General features: G+C 51.5%; 2 protein-coding genes across 3 annotated transcripts in view; one reads left to right on the forward strand and one right to left on the reverse strand.

The window, feature by feature from the left end:
* Window positions 1–2,526: 2,526 nt before the first annotated feature.
* Window positions 2,527–23,511, forward strand: part of NT5DC1 (5'-nucleotidase domain containing 1) — a 117,799-nt gene continuing 96,814 nt past the window's right edge. The window contains exons 1-6 of one of the 2 annotated variants that reach the window (XM_055329763.1): window positions 2,527–2,658; window positions 4,835–4,926; window positions 7,278–7,349; window positions 8,439–8,545; window positions 13,169–13,248; window positions 14,727–14,811. In XM_055329763.1, coding sequence (XP_055185738.1) covers window positions 2,566–2,658; window positions 4,835–4,926; window positions 7,278–7,349; window positions 8,439–8,545; window positions 13,169–13,248; window positions 14,727–14,811 — 529 coding nt within the window. In that variant the 5' untranslated portion in view covers window positions 2,527–2,565. The remainder of the gene's footprint in view (window positions 2,659–4,834; window positions 4,927–7,277; window positions 7,350–8,438; window positions 8,546–13,168; window positions 13,249–14,726; window positions 14,812–23,511) is intronic. The other variant, XM_055329764.1, reaches the window with a different exon arrangement.
* COL10A1 (collagen type X alpha 1 chain) lies at window positions 15,939–23,411 on the reverse strand. The gene is made up of 3 exons (XM_055329762.1): window positions 23,250–23,411; window positions 22,572–22,743; window positions 15,939–18,702 (listed from the first exon to the last, which is right to left on the reverse strand). The coding sequence occupies exons 2-3, from the start codon at window positions 22,726–22,728 to the stop codon at window positions 16,832–16,834; spliced, it is 2,028 nt and encodes a 675-aa protein (XP_055185737.1). The 5' UTR covers window positions 22,729–22,743; window positions 23,250–23,411; the 3' UTR covers window positions 15,939–16,831.

The following is a 23,511-nucleotide window of genomic DNA, read 5'->3' on the forward strand; positions in this document are numbered from 1 at the left end:
GAGTACGGGCCCCGACGCGGGGCTCGACCCCAGGACCCCGGGATCATGACCTGAGCCGAAGGCAGATGCTTAACCGACTGAGCCACCCGGGTGCCCCAGAAAAACACATTTTAAACTAACGAAAGAATAAACAAACAGACCTCCCCCCGCCATTTAGGGATCTCTCAAATACAAACACAATCTGCCACATTTGACCCGACGACATCAGTCAGGGGCAAATCTCCTACCGACTGTACTAGTTGCTGAGACTCCTTAAGAGACCACCACGGACGCAGGGGCTGAGGTCCAGCATCAAGGTGCCAGCTGGGAAGGTTTCGGGTGAAACCCTTCTTTTTTTTTAATTGCATGTGCATATCCGGTGTCATTTCCTCTTTTTGTACGGACACCCTCATGTTAAATGAGGGCTCTACTCTGCTGACCTCATTTAACCAACCTCAAAGTCCCTATCTCTAAATATAGTCATATCGGGGCTTAGGGCTTTAGGGTATGAATGGTGGGGGGGAGGGGAGCCCTGCGACTCGGCCTGCGACACTGACATATTTACTGTATCACTCCAAGAACAGAAGTCAAGTGGCCGAGGAACACTGAACTCTTGGTTGATAACAGAACAGCTGTGGTACTTTATCAGCACACGTACAAAATTTTATCAGTACAGTATGAAAAATTCAACTTTTGCTTAATGTACAGGAAAAAAAGGAAATATTTTTAGTTGAAAATAAGCCTATGAAACAATAAAAGCCCTATTTTTAGTTGAAAATAAGCCCTATGAAACAAAATACAAGACATTTGTATTTAAGTGCAGGGTCAGGAAAGGAGTTGGGGAGGGAAAGGGGACCGTGGCACATGCTCTTAAAAGGACTCAGAATGAGGCTTGAGGTATAGGCCAGGAAAAGCGGATACAGCTCCAGGAGGGCTAAGAGCTCTCAGGATGCCTGGAGCGCACGGTTGGCTCAATTCTGGCCCAGAATGTGCACGTCTAGACTCCCTAGCACAGAGCTCTGGGACTGGACGTGAGGAGCGCAAGAAATGTAACCGCGGTCACGCCACAAGGAGAAATGTCTGTCAATGAGCCTGTCCCGGGGGAAGGGCCAAGTGCAGTCCCAGGGACACCCACATGATGAAAACCAATCCTTCTGTACTTTCCCCTCCGGCGACCGACGGATGCACCTGTTACTAAGGTTACAGGTTACTAAGGTGAGTCCCTAAAGAGCCTATTCGCCCGGTCAAACCAGATGCCCTTCAGGGAAACCTGTGGCCTCTACCTGGTGGTATGACCTTGGCAGGAATAGTCTGGGGGTCGAAGAAGAACACTAAGGTCCATGCTCCATGGACGAGACAGTCGTAAGAGGGGAATAGGGACAAGCTGTGAATCAATCCAGGTTCTTCTCTTTTGTTTTGTTTTGTTTTTTTTTAAGATTTTATTTATTTATTTGTGAAAGACCCAGACAGACAGAGAGAGGCAGAGACACAGGCAGAGGGAGAGGTTTTTCTCTTTTGATTCACAGACGTTAGGAGCTCGGTTGTTGGACTCTTATCAGTGAACAGCTCAATCTTCTTGCGGATTGTTTCCTCTTCCTGCTCCAGAGAGATCTGTTTGGGGCGTTTAAGAGTTAGAATGGAACAACTATACATTTTATTCAAATGGGTCCACTAGGTACAATAAGTGTCCTACCAAATTGAACTATTTATTGCACTAAATCAATCCCTTGATTGGCCTATTGGTCTCATAAGGATCCGTATTTCTGAGGGTTAAAAGTCATTCCCAATGAATTATATGTTCATTATGTCCTAACTATTGACATTTTCCCCCACTGGACAGTGTTCCTTCAGATTTAACCCAGAAATAGTACAAAGATAATAGACTTGCATTTTCTTTTTTTTTTTTTTTTAAAGATACTGTGTTTTCTCTTTTGAATAATTTTAAGGATCTCAAAGTCCTGGCCTTTCTTTCACATGGGTTCTCAAAATCAAATGGTTTAAGCATCCATCGTGACTTTCATCCTATGGGCCTAAATGGCACCCCGGAGACCAGGGGCCCGGGTGGCTTGGGGGCAGGGTCGGCGGGTGGGCCCGGGAGAGGGGCGCGGGGCTCGGCGGCCTGCGGGGCACGGGGGTGGGGGGGGCCGGGGGCGGGGGCGGGGGGAAGGGGCGGGGAGAACGTGCCCGGGTGGCCGCGGCCCCGCCCCCCGCCTCTGGCCACGCCCCGCTCCCTGGCCCCGCCCCCTCCCGCCGAGCTCCGCCCCGCCCCTCCGCCGGCGCCCAGTCCATGTCCACGCCCCGCTCCCTGGCTCCGCCCCTCCAAGGCTCCGCCCCGCCCCTCCGCGGGCGCCCAGTCCATGTCCACGCCCCGCTCCCTGGCCCCGCCCCCTCCCGCCAAGCTCCGCCCCGCCCCTCCGCGGGCGCCCAGTCCATGTCCACGCCCCGCTCCCTGGCCACGCCCTTCCGCCGAGCTCCGCCCCGCCCCGGCCCCGCCCCGGCCCCGGCCCGGCCCCGCCCCTCCCCTCCGCGGCGCCCCGCCCCCTCCCGCCCGCTCCCGCCCGCGCCCGCCGGGCTCGCCGCGCAGCCATGGCTCAGCACTTCTCGCTGGCCGCCTGCGACGCGGTGGGCTTCGACCTGGACCACACTCTGTGTCGCTACAACCTGCCCGAGAGCGCCCCGGTGAGTGGCGCGGGGCAGCTGGGTCCGCGGGGCCTCCCGCCGCCCCGCCTCTGCGCGGAGCCCGCCTCCCCCGCGGCCGCGCGGAAGTGAGCATCCCCGGCCCTGCGCGGTCGGCGGGGGGGGGGGGGGGGGGGGGGGAGGGGAGGGGGGGGGAGGGAGGGGGAGGGGAGGGGAGGGGGAGGGGGGCCCCTGGGGGAGCCGGCCGCAGGGGGCAGGGCCGGGCCGCAGGGGCAGGCTGCAGGGCGGCGGGCGGCGGGGTGCGCGCATCAGCTCGCAGCGCCCCCCTCCCCGGGCCCCGGCCGCGCCCCTGCTGTGCGCCCCCTCCGCGTCCCCGCGACCACCTGTCGGGGGCCGAGCCCTGCGGGGGGTCGGGGGCCGGGACCCCCGCGCCAAGCCCTGGCCTCTGGGCTCCAGCGCCGCCCGCCGCGGGGACCAGGTGAGCGCGCGCGTCCTGCGCCCGGGCCAGGTCCCCACAGGTCCCCACCGGTCCCCACCCCAGGGCCTCGGAGGACGGAGGGGGACAGAGGTGTGATTCCGCACCCGCCGGTGGATGGGCCTTCCTCCCCAGCCTTCTGGTTTCATTAGAAAACTGATTGTAAAGGAATTCGCAGGATTTTAGTCAAATATCTAAGCATCTCGGCCGAAAACCAGCTGCCCAGGAGCCGGCGGCCAGGGCCAGGGCGGGACCGCACCCGCACCCACAGGCACCGCCCTGGGGCCTCCATTACCCGCTCTGTGACCTTGGGCCACTTACTTAACTTCTTCACAATTCTCAGTTTCCCCATTTATAAAATGACACAAGGAACTGGATTTACGGCAACAGGCTGCGAGAATGACCTGGGCAGTAGAGCCGTAGGGCTTAGAGGGCTTAGAGCAGTGCCTGCCCGTCCGGGGGCTCCTCTGGGCACCTCCAGACCACTCCTAGGCCTCACGGTGGGAGGTGAGAGCTCCAGGCCCCAGGCACAGCCGTGACCGGTGCTGCTGCCCATCACGGGGAGGCCAGCGTCCCAGCCAGCACTTCAGGGACCCAAAGGTGGTCAAACGAACGAAAAGCCACAGACCCTGTGAAGCCGCTGATGCCCCGTCGGCCCTGGGCTTCGGGGTCCAGACAGCCTCACGGGACCCCCGCTGTCCTGGAGGCCCGGGTGGCCAGGCTGGGGCCTGTGGGTGCATCATGTCGCGCGGCATGAGCCATTAACGAGTGACCCAGGTCGGGTCAGCAGCATCGCCCGGGCCCACACGGCCGCGGGTTTTATTAGCTCTCAGACAACGGCCCTGCTGGCCACGGGGCTTTGGGTCCCTCTGCACCGGGACCTGAGGCGCACCCCCCCAGTCGGGGCATGTGTGGGCCCCCAGGGGTCTGGACTGGTGGCTCCCCTCCCTCTGGAGGGGTCAGGGGGACATGATGAGCCCACTCCCTTCACGGCGTCTCCACCATCTTCGCCCTTGTGCCATCTCACGCCCCAAAGCCTGTCACGGGCTCGCTTAGACCAGGGTGAGTTGCTCACGAATCCTCTTGGACGCCGCCCAGCCTGGGCCCAGCCAGATTCAAGGGCAGATGAGGTGGCCTGGGGACCCTCGTCGGACGGGTACGGGGTGTGGCCGGGATGAACCTTTTGCCTGGTTTTGCTTGGTGTATGCAGTTCTCTAAAAATTTGAGGGCAGCTCTTTACAGACCCCCCGCCACCATCCCCACCATCCCCACCCCCGTCAGTGACAAAACCGAAACAACCAAGGAACAGGTTTGTGTCCTTTATCCAGGAGGGGAATAGTCTGTGAACCGGGGAAGCACCATGCACTGAGGGTGGGCACAGGAGAGCCGTCGTGATAGGGCGCTGGGTGGGTTTAGCATGGGGTGGGGGGGTAGATACGTTTACAAAGCCTCGTCAAGTCTTGATCTCCAATCCTAAGAATTCAAGAGCAAGAATGATAATCAATCTCGGTTGTTTAACTGGATGTGGATGGTGTGATTCTGCGGCATCGAGACCGCAGCTGCCTGGGGCTCTCGGGGGCAGGTAAGTTGTAAAGGGGGGTCAACCTGCAGAACTTCACAATTATATAGATATTTCTCCCCCGTCTGCCCCATGAGTGACTCCAGTAGGTTTTCAGGTCTATGAAATTAGGAATGAATAGTGTATTTTATATTTAATCTTTATTTCTTCGCTCTTATTTGTAGCTCATTTACAACAGCTTTGCTCAGTTCCTGGTCAAAGAGAAAGGATATGACAAGGAGTTGCTAACTGTGACTCCCGAGGATTGGGATTTCTGGTAAGTTCTTTTTTTTTTTTTTAAGGTCTTCCTATTCTCTCTGGTTCTAAAACGCTGCTGATAAAATTTTAATGCCTCATCTCCTATAGAGATATAAAAGTGAAATGTGAAACTGAGTCAAAGGACAAAATGCCTTCTATATTGAAAGTTTCATGTTTCATGATGTGGAAGGTTCTCGGGAAGTTAAAAATAAAGCTGCACTATGACCCAGAAAGTGCCCTGCTGGGGATTTACCCCAAAGATGCAGATGCAGTGAGACACCGGGACACCTGCACCCCGAGGTTTATAGCAGCAACGTCCACAGTAGCCACACTGTGGGGGGAGCCTGGGTGCCCTGGGACAGATGATGGGTACAGAAGCTGTGGTCCTATAGATACAAAGGGACATGACTCAGCCCTCAGGAAGGACAAGTACCCACCATGGGCTTCGACGTGGGTGGAACTGGGAGGGGATAATGCTGAGTGAGGTAAGTCAATCGGAGAAGGACAAACCTGGTCTCACTCATACGGGGAATATAAGAAATGTATATTCTTATATTTTGCACTGAGTGGGGAAAATTAGAGCGGGAGACAAACCATGAGAGGCTCTTGACTCTTCGAAACAAAGGGTCACAGAAGGGGACGTGGCGGATGGTTGAGGTGACTGGGTGGCCGGCGCTGAGGAGGGCATACAATGTGATGAGTACTGGCTGTTATATGTTGGCAAATAGAATTTATTTATTTTACTTATTTGCTTTTTAAAGGTTTTATTTATCTATTCATGAGAGACACAGGCAGAGGGAGAAGCAGGTTCTATGCAGGGAGCCTGACGTGGGACTCGATCACGCCCTGGGCCGAAAGCAGGCGCTCAACCGCTGAGCCCCCAGGGGCCCCAGCAAATAGAATTTAAATCTAAAAAAAAAAAATGCAATGGGCAATCAAAAAAAAGTTTTATGTTTCATGAATTAAAGCCTTTTCTGCTTTAAATTTAGACTTAAATATGTAAATAAGCTAAAAGCTTACTGACTAATTTGGATATTTTTGTGTGGCTGAAGTTTGTCACAAGTTTCAGAGGTTATTAAGAACGATCTCTAAAATGTACATTTTTTTTTTTTTAAAAAAAAGTTTGCTTTATCGCCTTTCAAATACAGAACTGTGGAAGAGGAAGCGTCGTCGTGTTTTGGACGTGTGTCTGAGCTGGGACGTTGGGTTTTCTGTAATTTGGGTAGACGCCCCTACGGCTAAGTCACGGCTCACTCCTTTCCTGAGACGCTTGTCCACTTCCCAAGGCTTATTGAGTCCCTCTTCCTCATCTAAACAACAAAATGAAAATCCTACCCTGTGAAGTTGCTCAGTTCACAATGATAATTCTAAAACACACAAAAACATGCAGAAGTAATTCTAGAGCAATGATGTTCATCTCTACCTCTGCCGCGTTTGGTTGGCCCTTTTGTAAAAAGAAGAAACAAGCATTTGCCGTGTGGAACCGCCGACCCTGGGCAGTTTGCTGTGGACCCCAGTCCCTGATGCTTCTGACGTAGCCCCTCGTCTTTTGTTTGATTCTCTCGATATCCGGTGGCCGTTACACTTCCTTGCTTTTATTATTCACGATAACGGGCCTGTACCCACTTTTCTCCCCAAATCCCACAGGCCTTTTACAGCGAGGAACCCAAAACTCCGTTTTTTGACTTTGTTTTAATGGTTTTCAATGACATGCCCTGCCCAGAGGGCAAGTTTTTATGACCCGACCTAAATGGAGCCAATTTCTGAAGACTATAGGAGAGACGTGCCCAAGAACGTTTCTGGTGGAACCTAAACGTGTGCATGTGTGCCTTTTATTTAATGAGCGGCATTTGCACATTTTAACATACCTACGGACGTAGTGTGATGTTCCCTTTTTTGTTTTTTCAGTGTTGGATTCCTCTTTAAAAAAAAAAATTGTATTTATTTATTCATGAGAGACCCAGAGAGAGAGGCAGAGACACAGGCGGAGGGAGAAGCAGGCTCCATGCAGGGAGCCCGACGTGGGACTCGATCCTGGGACCCCGGGGTCACGCCCTGGGCCGAAGGCAGGTGCCCAGCTGCTGAGCCACCCGGGCGCCCCAGATTCCTCTTTTTTAGAAGCATGACGATTTTGCAGACTCAACATGCTGTCTTCCATTTCCTCACATGACAGTTTTCCTTCCTTACCTGCTCTGTGGATGCTGCTTAATTTTAGGATTCCTGGATTCTCTCACTTGTTTGACTGCCGTCCGGGTCACATGGGTGGGGAGTCCCTTTGCAGCACTGTTTGACTTTTTGAAAATGTAGCTGACTTCTTCTAGGGTTAGCTGCGTCTGTGCATTGATTGGTAATCGAACTTTTCTGTTTTAGCTGCAAGGGCTTGGCACTGGACCTGGAAGAAGGGAACTTCATTAAACTTGCAGATGATGGCACCGTGCTCAGGTAATGACCTTTACCTGTCAAGTCAGAACTTTTCCTCCAGGACACTGTGTAGCGTTTGCTTGTTAAGGTTCAGGTCAAACAAGATCATTTTTTTTTTTTATCACATGACAGACTGTGTGCCTGTGCTTCTTTGTACGAAGTGTTTGAACAGTTTGAATAGCGATCTCAAGGTCTAGTTGTTTCCAGGTTAGCTCGCCCGAAATATTTGCAGGAGGTGCAGTGGAATCCTAATGGCTTGCCCGTCTCGCTGCCCAGAGAACCTGGGGGTATGTTGGGTCAGAGAAGCACATGGTGGCCTGGAATAAAATTGGGTTTCTTTTATGGAGGAAGGAGGAGAGAACGGGTGTTGGGGAGGGTTGGCAGTCGGTGCACACCTGCCCTTTCTCCCTCCTCGTCCTAAGGGGCGGAGAGCGAGAGCGGGGCCGGCGCCGATTATTTGGTTGCTCGTTTGCACGCAGCTTGCCTTGGGCAGCTGGAGCTGGAGGGTCGGGATGCGTGGACGGGTGTCTGTGTGGGCGCGTGCCGCACACAGCGCAGCCGTGACCGTGACCTCGACCGCGACCTTAGGTCCTTCAGGTGCACTTCGCCGTCTTTGGTGGGAGTTGGAGGCCTGAAGCGAGTCTGTCCGTCCTCCCTGTCACCGTCCCTGCCCCGGGGCCGACCCTCTGCCTCCACCCTGTGGCTTGTCCGCAGCTTCGCAAGGCCCGGCTGGCCTCCGGTGCCTGTGTCCTGCCCCGAGCTGGTCCCGTGCGACCGCACGGTCCCCCGTCCCTCTAGCATCACAGCGGCCCCGCAGCGCTGTCTCCTTCGGAAGGAGCCCGCCCAGATTTCCCGTTTGTCCTTTCGGTCCTCGTGTCCCGGTTGTGTCCCTGCCGCAGCCCCGGGCCGGTGTCATGGGCTCATGTGGGTGCCCGTGGACCGCTCTTCCCCGCAGAGCTCAGCGCCGCGTCTTGGGAGGGGGCTGCGCCGCGGGGCGGGTCCAGGGCAGCGGGGACCCCAGGAGGAGCTGGGTCGCGCAGGGCCCGGGCAGGGGAGGCATCAGCTGGGGGCAGGGGCGCTCATGAGCACTGTCCTGTCTCCCGACACCAGGGCGAGCCACGGCACGAGGATGACGGCCCCCGAGGCGCTGGCCCACCAGTACGGCGGGAAGCCGTGGAAGCACTTCCCGGGCGACGTGGGACCGGCCGGCCGCTCAGGTAGGCGCAGCTCTGTGGCCTTCCCTGCCCGGGGCCCCCGCGCCACCCTGCTGCCCCGTCTCCCGCCCCGTCTTTTCTTTCCCTTCTGTTAAGTGACCTCACACGCTGTCCCGCTGTCGCACTGCGTCAGGAAGCTCTGCGGGTCACGGAAACATGCAGACCCCTCTCGGAACTGACCCGTAGGCACTGACGTCCGTGAGCCGACGCGTGCCTAGCACATTGTCCTAAACAAATGGGCCGGATTGTGACCGTCTGGTTTTCATTTGTTCTAAATCTCTGGGCCACTCCCCCACACTACGCTTTTGAAGCTCACCTGCTCTCCAGAAAGCGTAGGGACCCGAGGGGCGCCCGGCTGACCCGGTTGCTGGAGGGTGGCTCTTGATCTCAGGTTGTGAGTTCGAGCCCCATGTTGGGGGTAAAGATGGCTTAAAATAAAATCTTATAGGTCGCCTGGGGCGGGTCATGGTTTAGTGCCTGCTTTCTGCCCAGGGCATGACCCCAGGGTCCCGGGATCGAGTCCCACGTCGGGCTCCCTGCATGGAGCCTGCTTCTCCCTCTGCCTGGGTCTCTCATGGATCGATAAATAAAATCTTCAAAGAAAAAAGAAAAGAAAATGCAGTAACTTGAAAATAGTTGGCGTTACCCCTTGTTACAATTAGGTTTGCTTTGTCACATCCGCTGTCTTTTGAGAGTTTGTTTCGTTTTTGTTCTGAGATGAAACGGCAGGAAGCGAGTGCTCTTGGTGGAACACGTGGAGAGGAAGGCAGCCTCCACGTTGGGCGTCGGCCTTCACACACCGCAAGGTTAGGTGCATGTCTGGAGAGCGCTTTACTCAGCTCGGGACCGGGAGCGCTGTGGTCCTTCCAGAAGCAGGCAGGTGTCGACGACGGTTTCCCAGAAAGGCCAGGGCGCAGCGGAGTGCTTCACCCTGACATCCATTCACAAACGGCCGGCGCCTTGAAGAAGGCAGCAGGAGAAGAGCAGACCCAGGGGCCCCACAGGTTGCTCACCGCCCTGCCCGCCAGGAGGTGCCACCTCCCGGAATGAGCAGCCCCCTCTGGAGCTCAGCCTAACCCAGGAGGACCTTGGAGGCCACCTGCTCCTAACTGGGGTGCTTAGGGGGGCGTCTCCCACTCATGCTCTCAGCGGTCGGGTGGTGCTCAGCAGCTGGCCAAGTGGCGCTCAGCAGTCAGGTGGTGCTCAGCGGTCAGTGGCGCTCGGTGGTCGGCCAGGTGGCGCCCAGCGGTCGGTCAGGTGGCGCCCAGCGGCCGGGTGGCAGTGACACATAACAAAGGCCTGTTGTTCCTGCCAATTGGAAGGGAAAGCTGATACCTTTACAAAGAAATAGTGTTTTTCAAGGTAGAGACATAGAAAAGAAAAAAAAGCCTGCGATTCCACAGCCCGGTTAATCTTTGTTTACATTAAAAAAAAAATCATGTGAGCGAATGGTCAGAAAATTTAAATGTCATAGAAAAGAGGAGTCGGTTACGTGATAGAGGTTGTGTCCCGGGGGTTAAATGTTGGGACGCTGCGCTGCCCAGCCGTCCGTCCGTCCATCCATCCGTTCACACACCTCTGTCGTGCCTGCTGTCTGGCCGTTATGGGCGGGGCTGCGGGAATGCTTCTGTACCCATATGTCTTGCACTTTGGTGCAAATACATACATTTTTTTTTAAGATTTTATCTATTTATTCATGAGACGCACAGAGAAAGAGAGGCAGAGACACAGGCGGAGGGAGAAGCAGGCTCCATCCCGGGTCTTGGGGACCACGCCCTGAGCCGGAGGCAGACGCCCAAGCGCTGAGCCCCCAGGCAGTCCTGGTGCAAATATCTGGAGGGTAAATTCCTAGAGGTGCAGCTGCTGGAAGGACATGTAGGTTTGAGGTTTTGAGCCATGAGGCCAAGTGGGGCCTTCGTCCAGGAGAGCGTGCTGAGGCGCGCTCCCCCCAGGACACCGAGGGCTGGGCCGTGGGCAGACAGAGGCATTTTACTGGCTGGTGATTTGAGAACCCCATTTCGGCGCCGCTTTTCCTTAGCAGCCAGTTCCCAGGGAGCGAGTCCCTCCACCCGGTCCCCCATCCGGCCGAGACAGCTTGGCACAGCGGAAGGCACGGGGCAGGGGAGCCGGTGGGCTGGGCCCAGTTGAGTCTATTCCTTCTGGGTAAAGCATGTGTCCTGGCGTCGCTTTGCTCACCCTTCAGTGAAGCCAGTGTCCCCCAGCTGCAGGGGAGCAAGGACGCTGTGCCTGCCCCAGTGCTCGTCCCCCTCGGCCTCCCCGGTACCACAGTCCGTCACCCGTCAGGATGGGCCATGGTGTGGCCGGGGCTCCTGGGCACGGCCTGCGTGGGCAGCACCAATGCCTGGTGGGACTGGGGCTGATGTGCAGCCTGTTGTATTGAGCCGAGCTCACTGCCTTCCCGCCCAGGGAGCCTCCCGACCAGGAGCGGGGCAGTCGGAGCCCCCAGCCGCAGCCTTGTGCTCTGGGGGCAGTGGAGGCCTTGAGGGCCGCGGGGCCCGGCTCCAGGTCAGGACTGAATGGCCAGTGGGTGACACTGGGTGGTCCGGCCCTCGGTGGCAGGAGGCGTCCCCAGCCCCTGAAGCTCCTGGGTCACGCCCCAGCCAGCACCCGACTGGTGTCTCAGCTCTGCCTGGAGCTCCGTGTTGGTGGCCATGGAGGGAGCAACACAGGAGGGGAGGGGAAGCAGGGGTGTGAGCGGGACGACCACATGCCTCCTGCTCCCGGGCGCCCGAGCAGCTGCCTCTGCGGGTCCCAGCCCAGGAGGTCCGAGGACGTGCAGGCCGGTGCACCTCGGGCCGCAGCCGTGGCCGCCGGGTGCTGAGTGGCCTCACGTCCCCCGGGGACGCCCGGCTCCTCACACCGACAGAGCCCTGCTCACCTTGTGCAGGAAGGGAAAACCGTCTAAGAGGTCCTGCCAGTAATTTCAGCTGCGAAGGAGGATAACCCAGAGCGTGATGCCAACCATAGTATTTTTAGCAGAGGGAAAGGGCACCCAAACCCGCCCAGCCACCCTGTGAGTGCACAGAAGGAGAACTTTGGACTTGGTTTCTTAAACGTTAATGATTTGCTATGAAGACGTGAAGGGCGTTGAGTGATATGTAAAGGGATGGACATCGGGCCCCTGCACAGGGTTTTCCCCTGATTTGCCTGCGACACCTTTGTTCCAGAAACCCATTCTGCTGTTAGATCATCCATTTGTCGTTCATTCGTTCCCAGACGTTCATGGCGTGCCTGCGGGATGCTGGGTATTGTGCTCCGTGGACACTGAGGAGCAAGGCAGCGGTGTCCCCAACCTCCCGTGTGGCCTGCAGGGGCAGGAAGGGAGGACTTGAAATGAGGCGCTTACATGCAGGCAATAATCACGACCGATCGAAGCCCAGACCTCTGGTTCTCTCCGATTCCTCTTTGTACACAGGCACCCCAGGGCCTCTACGACGTTGGGGCCCCCCCGAGGCGGAGTGGTTGGCCCTGACCCTGGTAAACGGGAGCGAGGTAGTGGAAGGAAGGAACGGGCGGGCTGGATTCCACAGGGACCCTGGAAGCCCCGAGAACACGGCCCCATGCGACCCCAGGGACAGGAGACTTCCTTGGCGCCCACCCACCGGCTCCTGGGTGACGCTTGCCACCGGAGACGCGGGGATGACTCAGGGACGACTCGGGGACTCCACGGGCTTCGGGGGAAGCGAATGGCACTCGCGTTTGGGGTGGGACGACGCCGTTGAGCGCAGTGGCTGGGATCACCCGGAGCCAGAGGGATGCGACACGGGTCATCGGGTGTCTGCCCGGGGCGGCGGATCCAGGGGTGGCATCTGCCCCCAGGGAGGGCTCCAGATTAACGCTGTCCCGGGGCCAAACAGCGTAAATAAATCCCTCTGCTCCGCGAGATCCTGGGGTGGCGTCCTGTGCGCCCAAGTCTTTCCAAGATAAGTACACCATGTCCTTACATGACGTGATGCCTGCCTGCCTTTCTTTCTTTTTTTTTTTTAAATTCTTCTCATCCCCCCGGTTCTCCCATTAAACTAAGGTGGCCCAACCGCACAGACGTGGAAAGGCGCCACTGCGCGGGTTACGTCCTGGAGCTGCCCTGCTGGGCTGATAGTTCTGAAATTCAGTGACGCTGATGACCTAAATTGTGGCTTTTTCATCGTGTGCTTTAGATTTGGGGCGTGGTCTCTTTTGACGGAAATTTCTCTCCGTTAGACCCTTATGTAACAGACATCACGTTATAAGTTCCTTGTAGCTTGAGCCTTTAAAGGCAGGAGTAGCCTGTAACAGAGCCATTCGGAGTTAACGTCGAGGCCCCTTTACAACCAAACCAAAATCCAGCGTCTCTTGGGCCAGTTTCTGTGTCACGTACATGAGGTGCTGATTCGTTCCCGGTTCAAAATCTTGCTCTTCCAACGCCTGGGGGCTCAGTGGTTGCACATCCGCCTTCGGCTCAGGGTGTGACCCCAGGGTCCCGAGATCGAGTCCCGCATCAGGCTCCCTGCATGGAGCCTGCTTCTCCCTCTGCCTGGGTCTCTGCCTCTCTCCCTGGGTCTCTCCTGTATAAATAAATAAAATCTTGAAAATAATAATAAAATAAAATTTTGTCCTTTCTTTTAGGAAAATATTATTTTTATGATAACTACTTTGACCTGCCAGGAGCTCTGCTGTGTGCCAGAGTGGTGGACTCTCTGACAAAGGTGAGCAGGGACTCGTTTCTCAGGAATTATGACCGGTGTCCAGTCATATGTCGGAGGACTTAATCATGGATGTCTTTTGAGTTGGAATGGAGCTCAGTCTCCTCTTTGTGATACTAGAAGTGACCGAGGAAGAAACACGTGGAGAATTTGGTCACGTGTTTTGGGAAAATTAAATAGCCGGGACCGTTTCCCCAGGAAGGATGATAAACCTCTTCCCCAGCAGAGGGTGCACGTGTCTAAAAAGAAAATACAGACCTCACAGCTGGAAAGGGTATTTTCTTGGTTTCATTAGCAGATTAAAAAAAAAAAAGAAAGAAAGAAAAATGATCGAGAGACTTCCACCTGTCCTTACGCATTCTACATAAGGCAAAATTCTTAAAAATTAGATGAAGTTTTCAAATGCATCATTTTGACCAGTTTGACGCATGTAGACGTTCCGTCTATAGAATTTGCGTGTCCTTAGGTCTGAGGACCTGGGAACAGACACCAGTTTTATGTCAGAATTATTCTTCTGTTTTGCACATGTTGTCATTTAAAATCCTAACGATCAAAAAAAATAATAATAATAAAATAAATAAAATAAAATAAATCCTAACGATCGTGTCGGTAATAGAACACGCACGATCGATTACTCTTGAACCAGAATCGGTCGTGTGTTCATGGAAGTCTCCACGGAGCTGTAATTTCCGTACGTTTGTAGAAGTCGTTATTAACGTGAGATGGGGACGGTTTTTCATCCATAGCGACTTCAGGCGAGCGTATTAGTCTTTGAATAACTCGGCGCTGGTACAGGTGCACGTACCTGGTAGTCTGTTTAGGTGGGATGCTGGTTAGCGATTACATTTCCAAGGAAGCAAGGCATTGTGGGGTTACGTGTTTCAACGTAATGTTTGTTTGCACCCCGGTTTAAAGAAATCTAAATAGAAACGGTTAATGTTTTGGATCTGGAACCTCCATCATCTCTTCTAGAGAGATTTGCTGCTCTTTTTTATTGAGATCAGGTGAATGTGCGCTGAATTCTAAAGAGCCAGCTTTTGGGGCTTCAGGGCTTGCGGCTTCGTAGCCCCACGGATGCCGTAGTACAGGAGGTGGCACATTCTGAGATCTCAAAAGCTGTGACACTGTAAATTCAGTCCTGTGTTTAATATATATAACTTTTTAAAAATAATAATGATATATATAATTTTGACTTTATAAGCAGAAATTTCTATTTTATTTGGGCTAAATGAGCTGTATTACCATTTAGTTGTGTGTGTGTGTGTATATATACGTATAGCAGTGATTTTCTTAAAGATTTCTCTGTTTAAAGTCGCATTCAAGCACTGAGTTTTTTCACCTGTTATCTTTTCTACAATGTGAGTCCCGATTTTAGGTTACAGTAATATTGCAGTCGCTTGCTGTGTTTTTAGCTGTGCTCAAAAGCAGAAGTATTATATGTGTTGACATTTGGGATTTTCTTTTCTTTTTTTTTTTTTTAGCAGAACAATGGTCAGAAAACATTTGACTTTTGGAAGGACATAGTTGCTGGTATACAACACAATTATAAAATGTCAGCTTTTAAGGGTGAGTCCTATGAGGGGGGCCTTCTCATGTTCGTTAAACGCCGTGCGCCTGTGAGTTACTTGGAAGTTGCCTGTTTTGTCATGTTCCTCGACTGGGACTTGATTTCATCAAAATTTCGCTGCGAGGTTGGTACTGCTTACGTTTTAAGGGGCTCTTTTATTCGCGTCGGCCTCGTGGCCACAATGGCCAGCGCTGTGGGCTTTGCTGTTTTACGTGCCTGCCGCCGGGGGGTGGCGGGTGCCCCGGAGCTGAGGTCCCCGTCTGCCGCGTCCGGCCTGGGAGTGGGGCTTGCGCACACCTGGAAGCGTTGGTGCAGCAGCTGGAGACGGAAGGGGGAGTGAGAGAAGCGGGACGGGGGACTCCGAAGGGACAGGGGTCGGGCCAGGCTGCACGTCGGGTGTCCCAGCTGCGGTGCGGGCTTGCTGGGGCCCCTCGGAGGCTACGTCTGAGGAGTAGGGGGACGGGGCGCCTCCATCGGGGGTACCCCGGGCGCCCGAACCAGGCTGCAGCCGTCCAGCCCGTGGACCGAGGGGTGCTGAGAGCGGCGTTTCTCGGCTCTTGACTGACATAAACCCGCCTGCCTCCCTTTAACATAATTCATCAGAATAATCCTAAATATTATGACTAAAAACACGTCAAGGCAATAAATAGTAACTGCAGAATATTTTTTTCAAGTTACCTATTTCTCTGCTGCCTGCTTCTGTCCTTCCCTGAAGAGATCACTGCTTTGGGGACATGACGGGACTTTTCTGTCCCCGGTCGCCGGCCCTGGACCGGGGCTGGCAGGTACCCTGTGGTCCGGCCGATCGATGCCTGTGTGCTGGGGGTGTGTGGCACTGCCGTCCCCAGTAGACGGCCGTGAACGTGACCGCTCTAAGAGCCACCCCCCCACCCCCCGACCCCCCGCTTCGCTGTCTTACTTCTGTTAGCTTCGTAGAACGAAAAGCCTTAAAAGAACGGTTGAGAATAGCAAATCGCTGTTCTCGAATAAACTCAGCACAAAAATCTGTTGATGTGATTTTATTGCATCGTAAATAAGGTAAAAACAGTTCATGCTTTAGTAAGTGAGGCACAGCTTCAAAGTCTTAAGCAGCAATATAAAAATACAGTACAGGGCATAAATAAGTTACATCTTTTCCTTCCTAGCCAGATTCTGAAACCCTCGGCAGTAGCTATGATTTCACGAGGACGGGAGACTCGAGGTCCGTAGGGCAATGGTCTGTAAACCCACAAGATCCTGTTCCGTAAGACTCGACAGGGAGTCAGATTAATCACACTCATATTAAATAAAGAAGATAGGTCAGACACCGATTTCCAAGTTGTGACGGGCACTTGGAGAGCTTTTCTACAGTCACAGGAAAGCGTGAAAAGGTTCGTGGCTGAAGCACCCTGCCTCCCGGATCAATGGTGACATCACCTTTTGGCTCCTCGTCCGGGCTCTAACAAGTCCTAGGCACCTGTGTCCTCGAACAGATCTTGACGAAGGGCCGGGTAACGCACCATCGGAAGGATCTTGGGGCCTACGGTGTCTTTTACATTTGAATATTCAAGTATTTGAGTTCTACAAAGATAGGATACCCTCTGAATGGTTCCTACAAGGTTTCCTGTTAATCGGCAGAAACAGGCTTTTTTTTTTTAAGTGCTGAATTTCTGATACCGAATTTAATGACGTAACTTAGCGTCACATTTTAGGGTTCCTTGGTGATCATTTTACTTTTTTTTTTTTTTACCCTACTAGGACTTTGAGGGTGAAATGTTTAAATACTGAAGGAGTTCACAGAAAACTTTATAGAGTCTTGGGACCACTGACTAGAAATTCAAGAGGGTCTTCACATATTCTTTGCCGTTGCTGCCCGCTTTTCCAGCAGGAGAATGGGTTGGTCTGAAAGCTCACATCTGTATTTGGAAAGTTAAAACGGGTCACTCTTTTTGGCCTACGTCCATATGCATTTTGTGGGGCGCAGCGGAATTGGGGAATGCCTCGTCAAGCAGATTTACGTGAGCTCGGTTGGGAATACGCTCACATTGGTGCCACCAGGAACCCTGAGAAAGAGGAGTGGACGTACTGGGAGGAGTACAGCCCGCTCGATCCCGTGTTGGGCAGCTGGAGCCACACCTGGTCGTTCTCCGTGAGCTCGAGCACGGCGCTCCCCGAAGCCTGATCCAGGTAGCCCTTGGTGTATTCGTCGTAGGTGTACATCACAGGGGTGCCGTTCTTATAGAGGCCCACCCAAACATGGGTGCTTTTCACATGCATGTGGTAGGAGAAATAGTATGTTCCTGGGATCTGACAGGTGAAGATTCCAGTTCTTGGGTCATAATGCTGTTGCTTGTTATACAAGATCTTATCAAATGGGATGGGAATACCCACGGCCGGGTAAGCTTTGGAGAGGATGACAGTGAACGCAGACATCGGCATTCCTGTTACTCCCTGGTGGGCGCTAACGAAAGGCTGTTGGCCTGCCTTTATGAAGCCCTCAGACGAGGCCGCTTGGCCCGGGGGGCCCGGGGGGCCTGGGGGACCTGGGAGGCCAGGCTCTCCAGCGTGGCCTCTCGGACCCGGAGGCCCTGGTGGCCCAGTGGGACCATTAAGCCCCTTAGTTGCCACGCCAGCTGGGCCAGGAGGACCTGGAATTCCTGGATCCCCCTTAGATCCAGGGAATCCGGGAATGCCTGGCGGCCCAATGGGGCCTCTGGTTCCTGGGATTCCAGGAGCACCTCTTGGACCAGTCTCACCATTGTGTCCAGGCGTTCCCTTAGCGCCTGCCGGGCCCACGGGGCCTGGAAGACCAGGAGACCCTCTGAGTCCAGCATCACCTTTAGGGCCCGGTAACCCTGAGTTTCCCTTAGGACCACTGCTGCCTGGTTCTCCTGGGTACCCCGGTTTTCCATCTAACCCAGAGGAACCCCTTTCTCCCTTAGCCCCAGGGTGTCCTGCAGGCCCCACTGGCCCCATCTCACCTTTAGGGCCTGGAATCCCTTGGTTGCCTGGGATGCCTTTTGGTCCTTGGGGTCCCATATTTCCGGGAGGTCCAGTCAGACCTGGTTCCCCGGGATGACCTGCCGGGCCTTGTTCCCCTTTAGCACCTGGACTTCCTGGAAGGCCAATGGGTCCTCTTTGTCCCTTTAGGCCTGGCAGCCCTGGTTTCCCGAAGCCAGGAGCCCCTGGGGCCCCAGCTATTCCGGGAGCGCCAGGGTGACCTTTTGTCCCAGGAATCCCTGGCTGGCCTGGGGCTCCTGGGGCCCCTGGCTTCCCAGTGCCTTCTGGTCCTCGTTCCCCGGGAGGACCTTGGGGGCCTGGTGGGCCAGCTGCCCCCCTCTCTCCTGGAAAGCCCCGATCACCTTTGATGCCTGGCTGTCCTGGAAAGCCATTTTCACCTCTTTTTCCCACTCCAGGTGGGCCCGGGGGTCCCAGGGGACCCTGAGGGCCAGGAGGGCCTCTCTCACCTGGGCGTCCAGGAGCGCCATATCCTGTTTCCCCTTTCTGTCCATGCACACCAGGGACTCCTGGTGCCCCCTTTTCTCCTGGAAAGCCCCTGGGTCCTGGGGCTCCCGTAGGTCCCTGTTGTCCAGGTTTTCCTGGAATAGTAATTCCAGCTGGGCCGGGGCTTCCAGGTGGCCCTGGTGGGCCCCGTGGTCCCGGTAAACCAGCTGGTCCAATATCTCCTTTTGGTCCAGATGGTCCTTTCGACCCTGGTTTTCCTGGCAGTCCTGGCAAACCTGGCTTCCCAGTGGCCGATGGTCCCGGTGGGCCAGGCAACCCCGGCTCTCCTTGGGGTCCAGGACTTCCGTGGCCTGGTTTCCCTGGTGGTCCTGATGGCCCTGGGTGCCCTCGAGGTCCAGCGGGGCCTTGTGGACCAGGAATACCTTGCTCTCCTCTTACTGATACACCTAAAAGACATCCCCGATAGAGAGAGAGAGAGGGAGAGAGAGATGATTAGTAATGACATCACACCGTCAACCAGTCCATTTTGGCACACTAGTCTGAAATGGTTTCAGATCATACATTTTAGCGTATTTAAAAACACTGCTAGCGGGGATGGTTTCAAAAGACCACGGCTTCCGTGATACTTGCATTACATCCTATTATCCATGACAATAAACCAGGCTTGAAGAATTCATCTAGAATAGTGGCCCAGTGGAGGTATTTACCCCATTCATATTTGGAAAATCATCTACCTTGAGAGGAAAGGGGAAAAAAGGTATATGACAGGAAAGGAACAAAAAGACAAATGCAGAATAAATGGGAAGATATTTAAGAACTATAGTATTTTTCTCTCAAAAGCTGTCCTATAAGACCTCAGTGAGGAATGCAGTTGATTCTAATGCACGTCTGCCCCAGCCCTGCCGAACGCAGTGTAGACTGAGGCTGATTTTTTTCACCCTCAGGACATGCCATGAGCTCCTACGTTCTCCTGTAAGTGACTTAACATTGAAACAGAGAGCGGGTTAGAAGCAATGGGCAAGGTATATAAAATAGTATTGAGACGCTTATCTAAAGCCGTCTTTGGTTAACACACATAGATGCTGTTGATTTCAGAGAGCTGTGGGTTCATGAGTTTTTTTGGGTTTTGGGGGGGGGGATTTGTGGTTTAATATTTTATTGAGGGGTGAGAGGCAGGGAGAGGTGGGGGGCAGCTACAGCGGCCCCAGCCCCACCAGGGGGAACAGACCTCCTCCCCACCCCCTGCGCCCCTGTGGGTTCATTTGAACCAAATACTTCTACTGATGTTATGTATTCAGTTCAGAAATCACTTATTTGCTGCCTGTGATGTAAAAGGGCTCTTGGGCACAAGTGTGGGGGATGCACAAGACCCATCTTAGGGGAGCTTCAGTCTCAAAGGGAGTAAAACAAGGGTCTGTGCGTTAAGAGGTGTCCAGTGTCTTGGTTGTAGTCATTCAAAGGCAGGATTTACCGGAACACTCTGGTATTAGGATGTATAATCGGGGGAATATTACCATGTCAGTCTTCAGGCAGCAATCATCATAAGCATCTCTTAGAAGCTACTTTCTTTCTCAGAGAAATTCTTTAATTGCTAGCAAAAATGGTAATAATTGTGATTTAAATGTCTGCAGAAATCATATTAAAATCATGCTCTATTTAATAGGTTTCAGGAAGATAGATGAAATCCCTGCGTATACTACTTAGGTTTTGTTGGAAAATGGTTCTCCGTTACAGTAGTTTTAGCAAATGGCCTAAGTATTGAATGATTTGGTCAAAACCTTGAAAATGACTTAATGGCTATGACTTGAGCCACATCTTTTTTGTACAAAAGTGATCAGTGTATTTAAAATTTGTCTAAATCTTTAATGGCTTTAGAAATCAGAATGAACTCTAAATGAATCAGAATGAATTCTAGTTCTATTGGAATTAATATTAAATGAATGGTAAATTGCCTTTGAAAACATATGCTTATGGGTATAGTTCACAGTTACTATTAATTGTTGGTACATTATTATATTTAAAAAAATCTTTCAGGTTAACTGGCATGTAAGTAGTAGTCAGCCAACAGTAGTTGCTAATATTATTCTCTTGGGTAGAGATATTCCTGATATTTAAAATACATTTGGTGACAAATGAAATATAAAATACACAGGAGAATCATTAGTAGATATGCTAAAATAGGAAAATCATTTTAGACTGAATATTTATATTTTATACTAATTAGAGTTATATTTCATACTGTAAATATTCAAACATATGGAGCTTTATTCACCCATGGATTTTCAGTAAGAAAATCTGGAAGTCAGGAAGAAGACTATGAGAAAAATTAATTTATGGAAAAGATCTCAGTATACTCATCTACATCACTGATGTTTTAGTGTACATGTATTACATATCTACAAGTTGTAAAGGGTTGTAATATATTACAAATAGAATAAATGAATAAATAGGATATAAAACAGCACTTTTTTTTTCAAATGCAAACTATGTTAGATTGGGGTTTGCCTCAACATCGGGCTCCCTGCATGGAGCCTGCTTCTCCCTGTGCCTGTGTCTCTGCCTCCCTCTCTGTCTCATGAATAAATAAATAAAATCTTTTTTAAAAAAATAGCCAAGATTATGCAGTTAAGTAAGGTGGGAAAATAGAAATATTTTTAACCTTCTACGAGTGGTACATGTGATTTTTTAATTCAAGACTGTTTCATATGATCTTGGTAAACCATAAAAAGTCTGAATTTGTGATCATAGAGAGTGTAGCCGGTGATGCATGTCCTAGCATTTCACATTGCCATTCATCACTTCAAGGAAAGTAGTAGTTTTCCTTATATCTTTTATTCTTTCTTTCAGAACTTTCCTTTTTTCTCATATTTTACTTGTATTCTGAAGCATTCAAGAGTTTTCATTACGTGCCCATGTGTTTATTTTTAAACATTAAGCTGCCTTTCATGAAATGTTTTAAATTTCATCTTTCTTTTTAAGGAGATAATTTGCTGAAAAGGATGGTCTCCAGAAGCAGTCTTTATATAAAGTCTATAGCAAATATCCTTAGCATCATTGGCAAAGTAAAACATGTGACCATAATGCAAAAATACTAAGGGAAGGAAATTTGAATCCTACAATCCATTCAGATGATTCAGGCTAATCCAGTAGACGTTTTACAGGTAGTTTGCGTCAGGTGTCATTCAAATGTGAGATCTAGGGATCCCTGGGTGGCGCAGCGGTTTAGCGCCTGCCTTTGGCCCAGGGCGCGATCCTGGAGACCCGGGATCGAGTCCCACGTCGGGCTCCCTGCATGGAGCCTGCTTCTCCCTCTGCCTGTGTCTCTGCCCCTCTCTCTTTCTCTCTCTCTCTGTGTGACTATCATAAATAAATAAAAATTAAAAAAAAAACTTTTCAAATGTGAGATCTAATCATGGCCCCGCTTTGAGGATCTGTTAGTCGTGTACATACATCCTCTCAGTTCTCTTCACAATATCTGAGAAAGCTGAACAGCTGGGGAATAGACTCAAGAACAAAGCTGAAACGTCTCCAAGGCTGCCCCACCCGTCGTACCCCAATGTGAGGAGGTGGAGAAGCCCCAGGAGCACAGCCAACACCTGAGTACCTTACAGTATTAGTTCACTTAAACTTCGTACCGGCCCTTTGAGATAGCTGCTGCTGCTTTTAGGAGGGAGGAAACTAAGGCCCAGAGAGGACCAGTGACTTACTGAGGCCCCACAGGTAGTACAAGGCAGTGAAGCGTGCGTACTTGACTAAACCATATAAACCGTATAAAAATGTAGAAATCATTAGGAAAGCTGGTGCTTCCTTGGCCTATTAAATTTCTTGGAAAGGCATTAGATTTTATTTAATAACTAAGACTCAATTTTGGATATATTTGTGGGCCAGCCGAATCGGCTGTACAAGTAAACAGTGGCGAAGCATTTAGGTATCTAAAGCTGCTACTCTCTTTGTGTAATTGGCAGTTATTCCTAGTTAAGACATTGTAAGCTTCATTAATCTGTATTGGATTAATATCTTCTAGATTATGGGTAGTTATTTGTGCAAAAGCGTCATTTCAGGGAAAAGTTTTCCCCACACAAAAGTTCTTAATGTTCTCCAGGCACATCCTTATACCCTACTCACTATGTAAAGGACACCAGTGTTCTTGAGTGGACCTACTTTTTCCATAAATCGTTTTAATATTTTTGGGCAAACTCAGGAGTTTGAAAATGATTTAGCACCCAACAGTTAAAAAGCATTTTGCTAAAGAGACCATTAAGATTGTAGAAAGCAATAACCAGTTAGTTAGTACAGCAAAATATATAAAGTTTACCTTTACTCTTTATGGCATAGGGAATGAAGAACTGTGTCTTGGTGTTGGGTGGTGGTGGACCTTTTATGCCCGTAGGTGTTTGGTATCGCTCAGCATAAAATTCTCCATGAACCAGGTTCAAGGACATTAGCAGCAAAAGGGCTGTTTGTGGCAGCATGTTCTCAGATGGATTCTGAAAAGGAAAAGAATAATTTCTTGTCAGTGACCTGTTTCATTTGTCTGATGTTGGACAGATGAAATTCTTAATTTTATTGACTACCTTTTTTTACTTTGTCCTGTTTTTAATATATTTCACAAACCAGAATTAAAAATTTTTCTTTACATGGATATATGACTTAGGTCTTAGTGGAAACCACATTGCAAGTAATCAAATAAAACTGAAGTGACTTTTAGAGAAGAAACACAGAAACCACAATTGGATGCCTGTATTAATAACTCAAGATCTTTAACATAGGTTGAAATATCCAGTAGTTTCAAAATAAACTAGGACATGATTTTACAGATATGGTTTTATTAGGACTCTTTTTGTATAGACTAACACAGATTAGACTTTCTGAGTACACTTCAGTGGAAACCCATTTTTTTTAAATGACAAAAAAAAAATTAGTTACTTTATCAAGGCTTCTTCTGAAACAAGCTAACATGGAAGTCCAGCAGAGCGTCAAGTCCTAGACTTACCGGGGTGCTGGGAGTTCCTGGAGGTGGTTTCCTGACAGCTCTCGGAGCCCTCCTGTGTCCAGGTGAGCAGAAGGTACCTCTCCACAGCTGTCCTGCAGTATTTATACTGTTTCTCCCTTACTTCATGAGGTTGCCCTGAGCTTAAGCTCCTCCCCCGAGAGGTGGAGAGTACTAATTATAGTGGAAAGTTCTATTGGGCAGGCAGACAAGATCAGGTTGGGCTCTCTTTCCTTGTTTTCTTATGGAAAAATAAACTCTTTGT

This window comes from Nyctereutes procyonoides, unplaced genomic scaffold (assembly GCF_905146905.1).
Source record: "Nyctereutes procyonoides isolate TBG_1078 unplaced genomic scaffold, NYPRO_anot_genome, whole genome shotgun sequence".
Classification (NCBI taxonomy): Eukaryota; Metazoa; Chordata; class Mammalia; order Carnivora; family Canidae; genus Nyctereutes; species Nyctereutes procyonoides.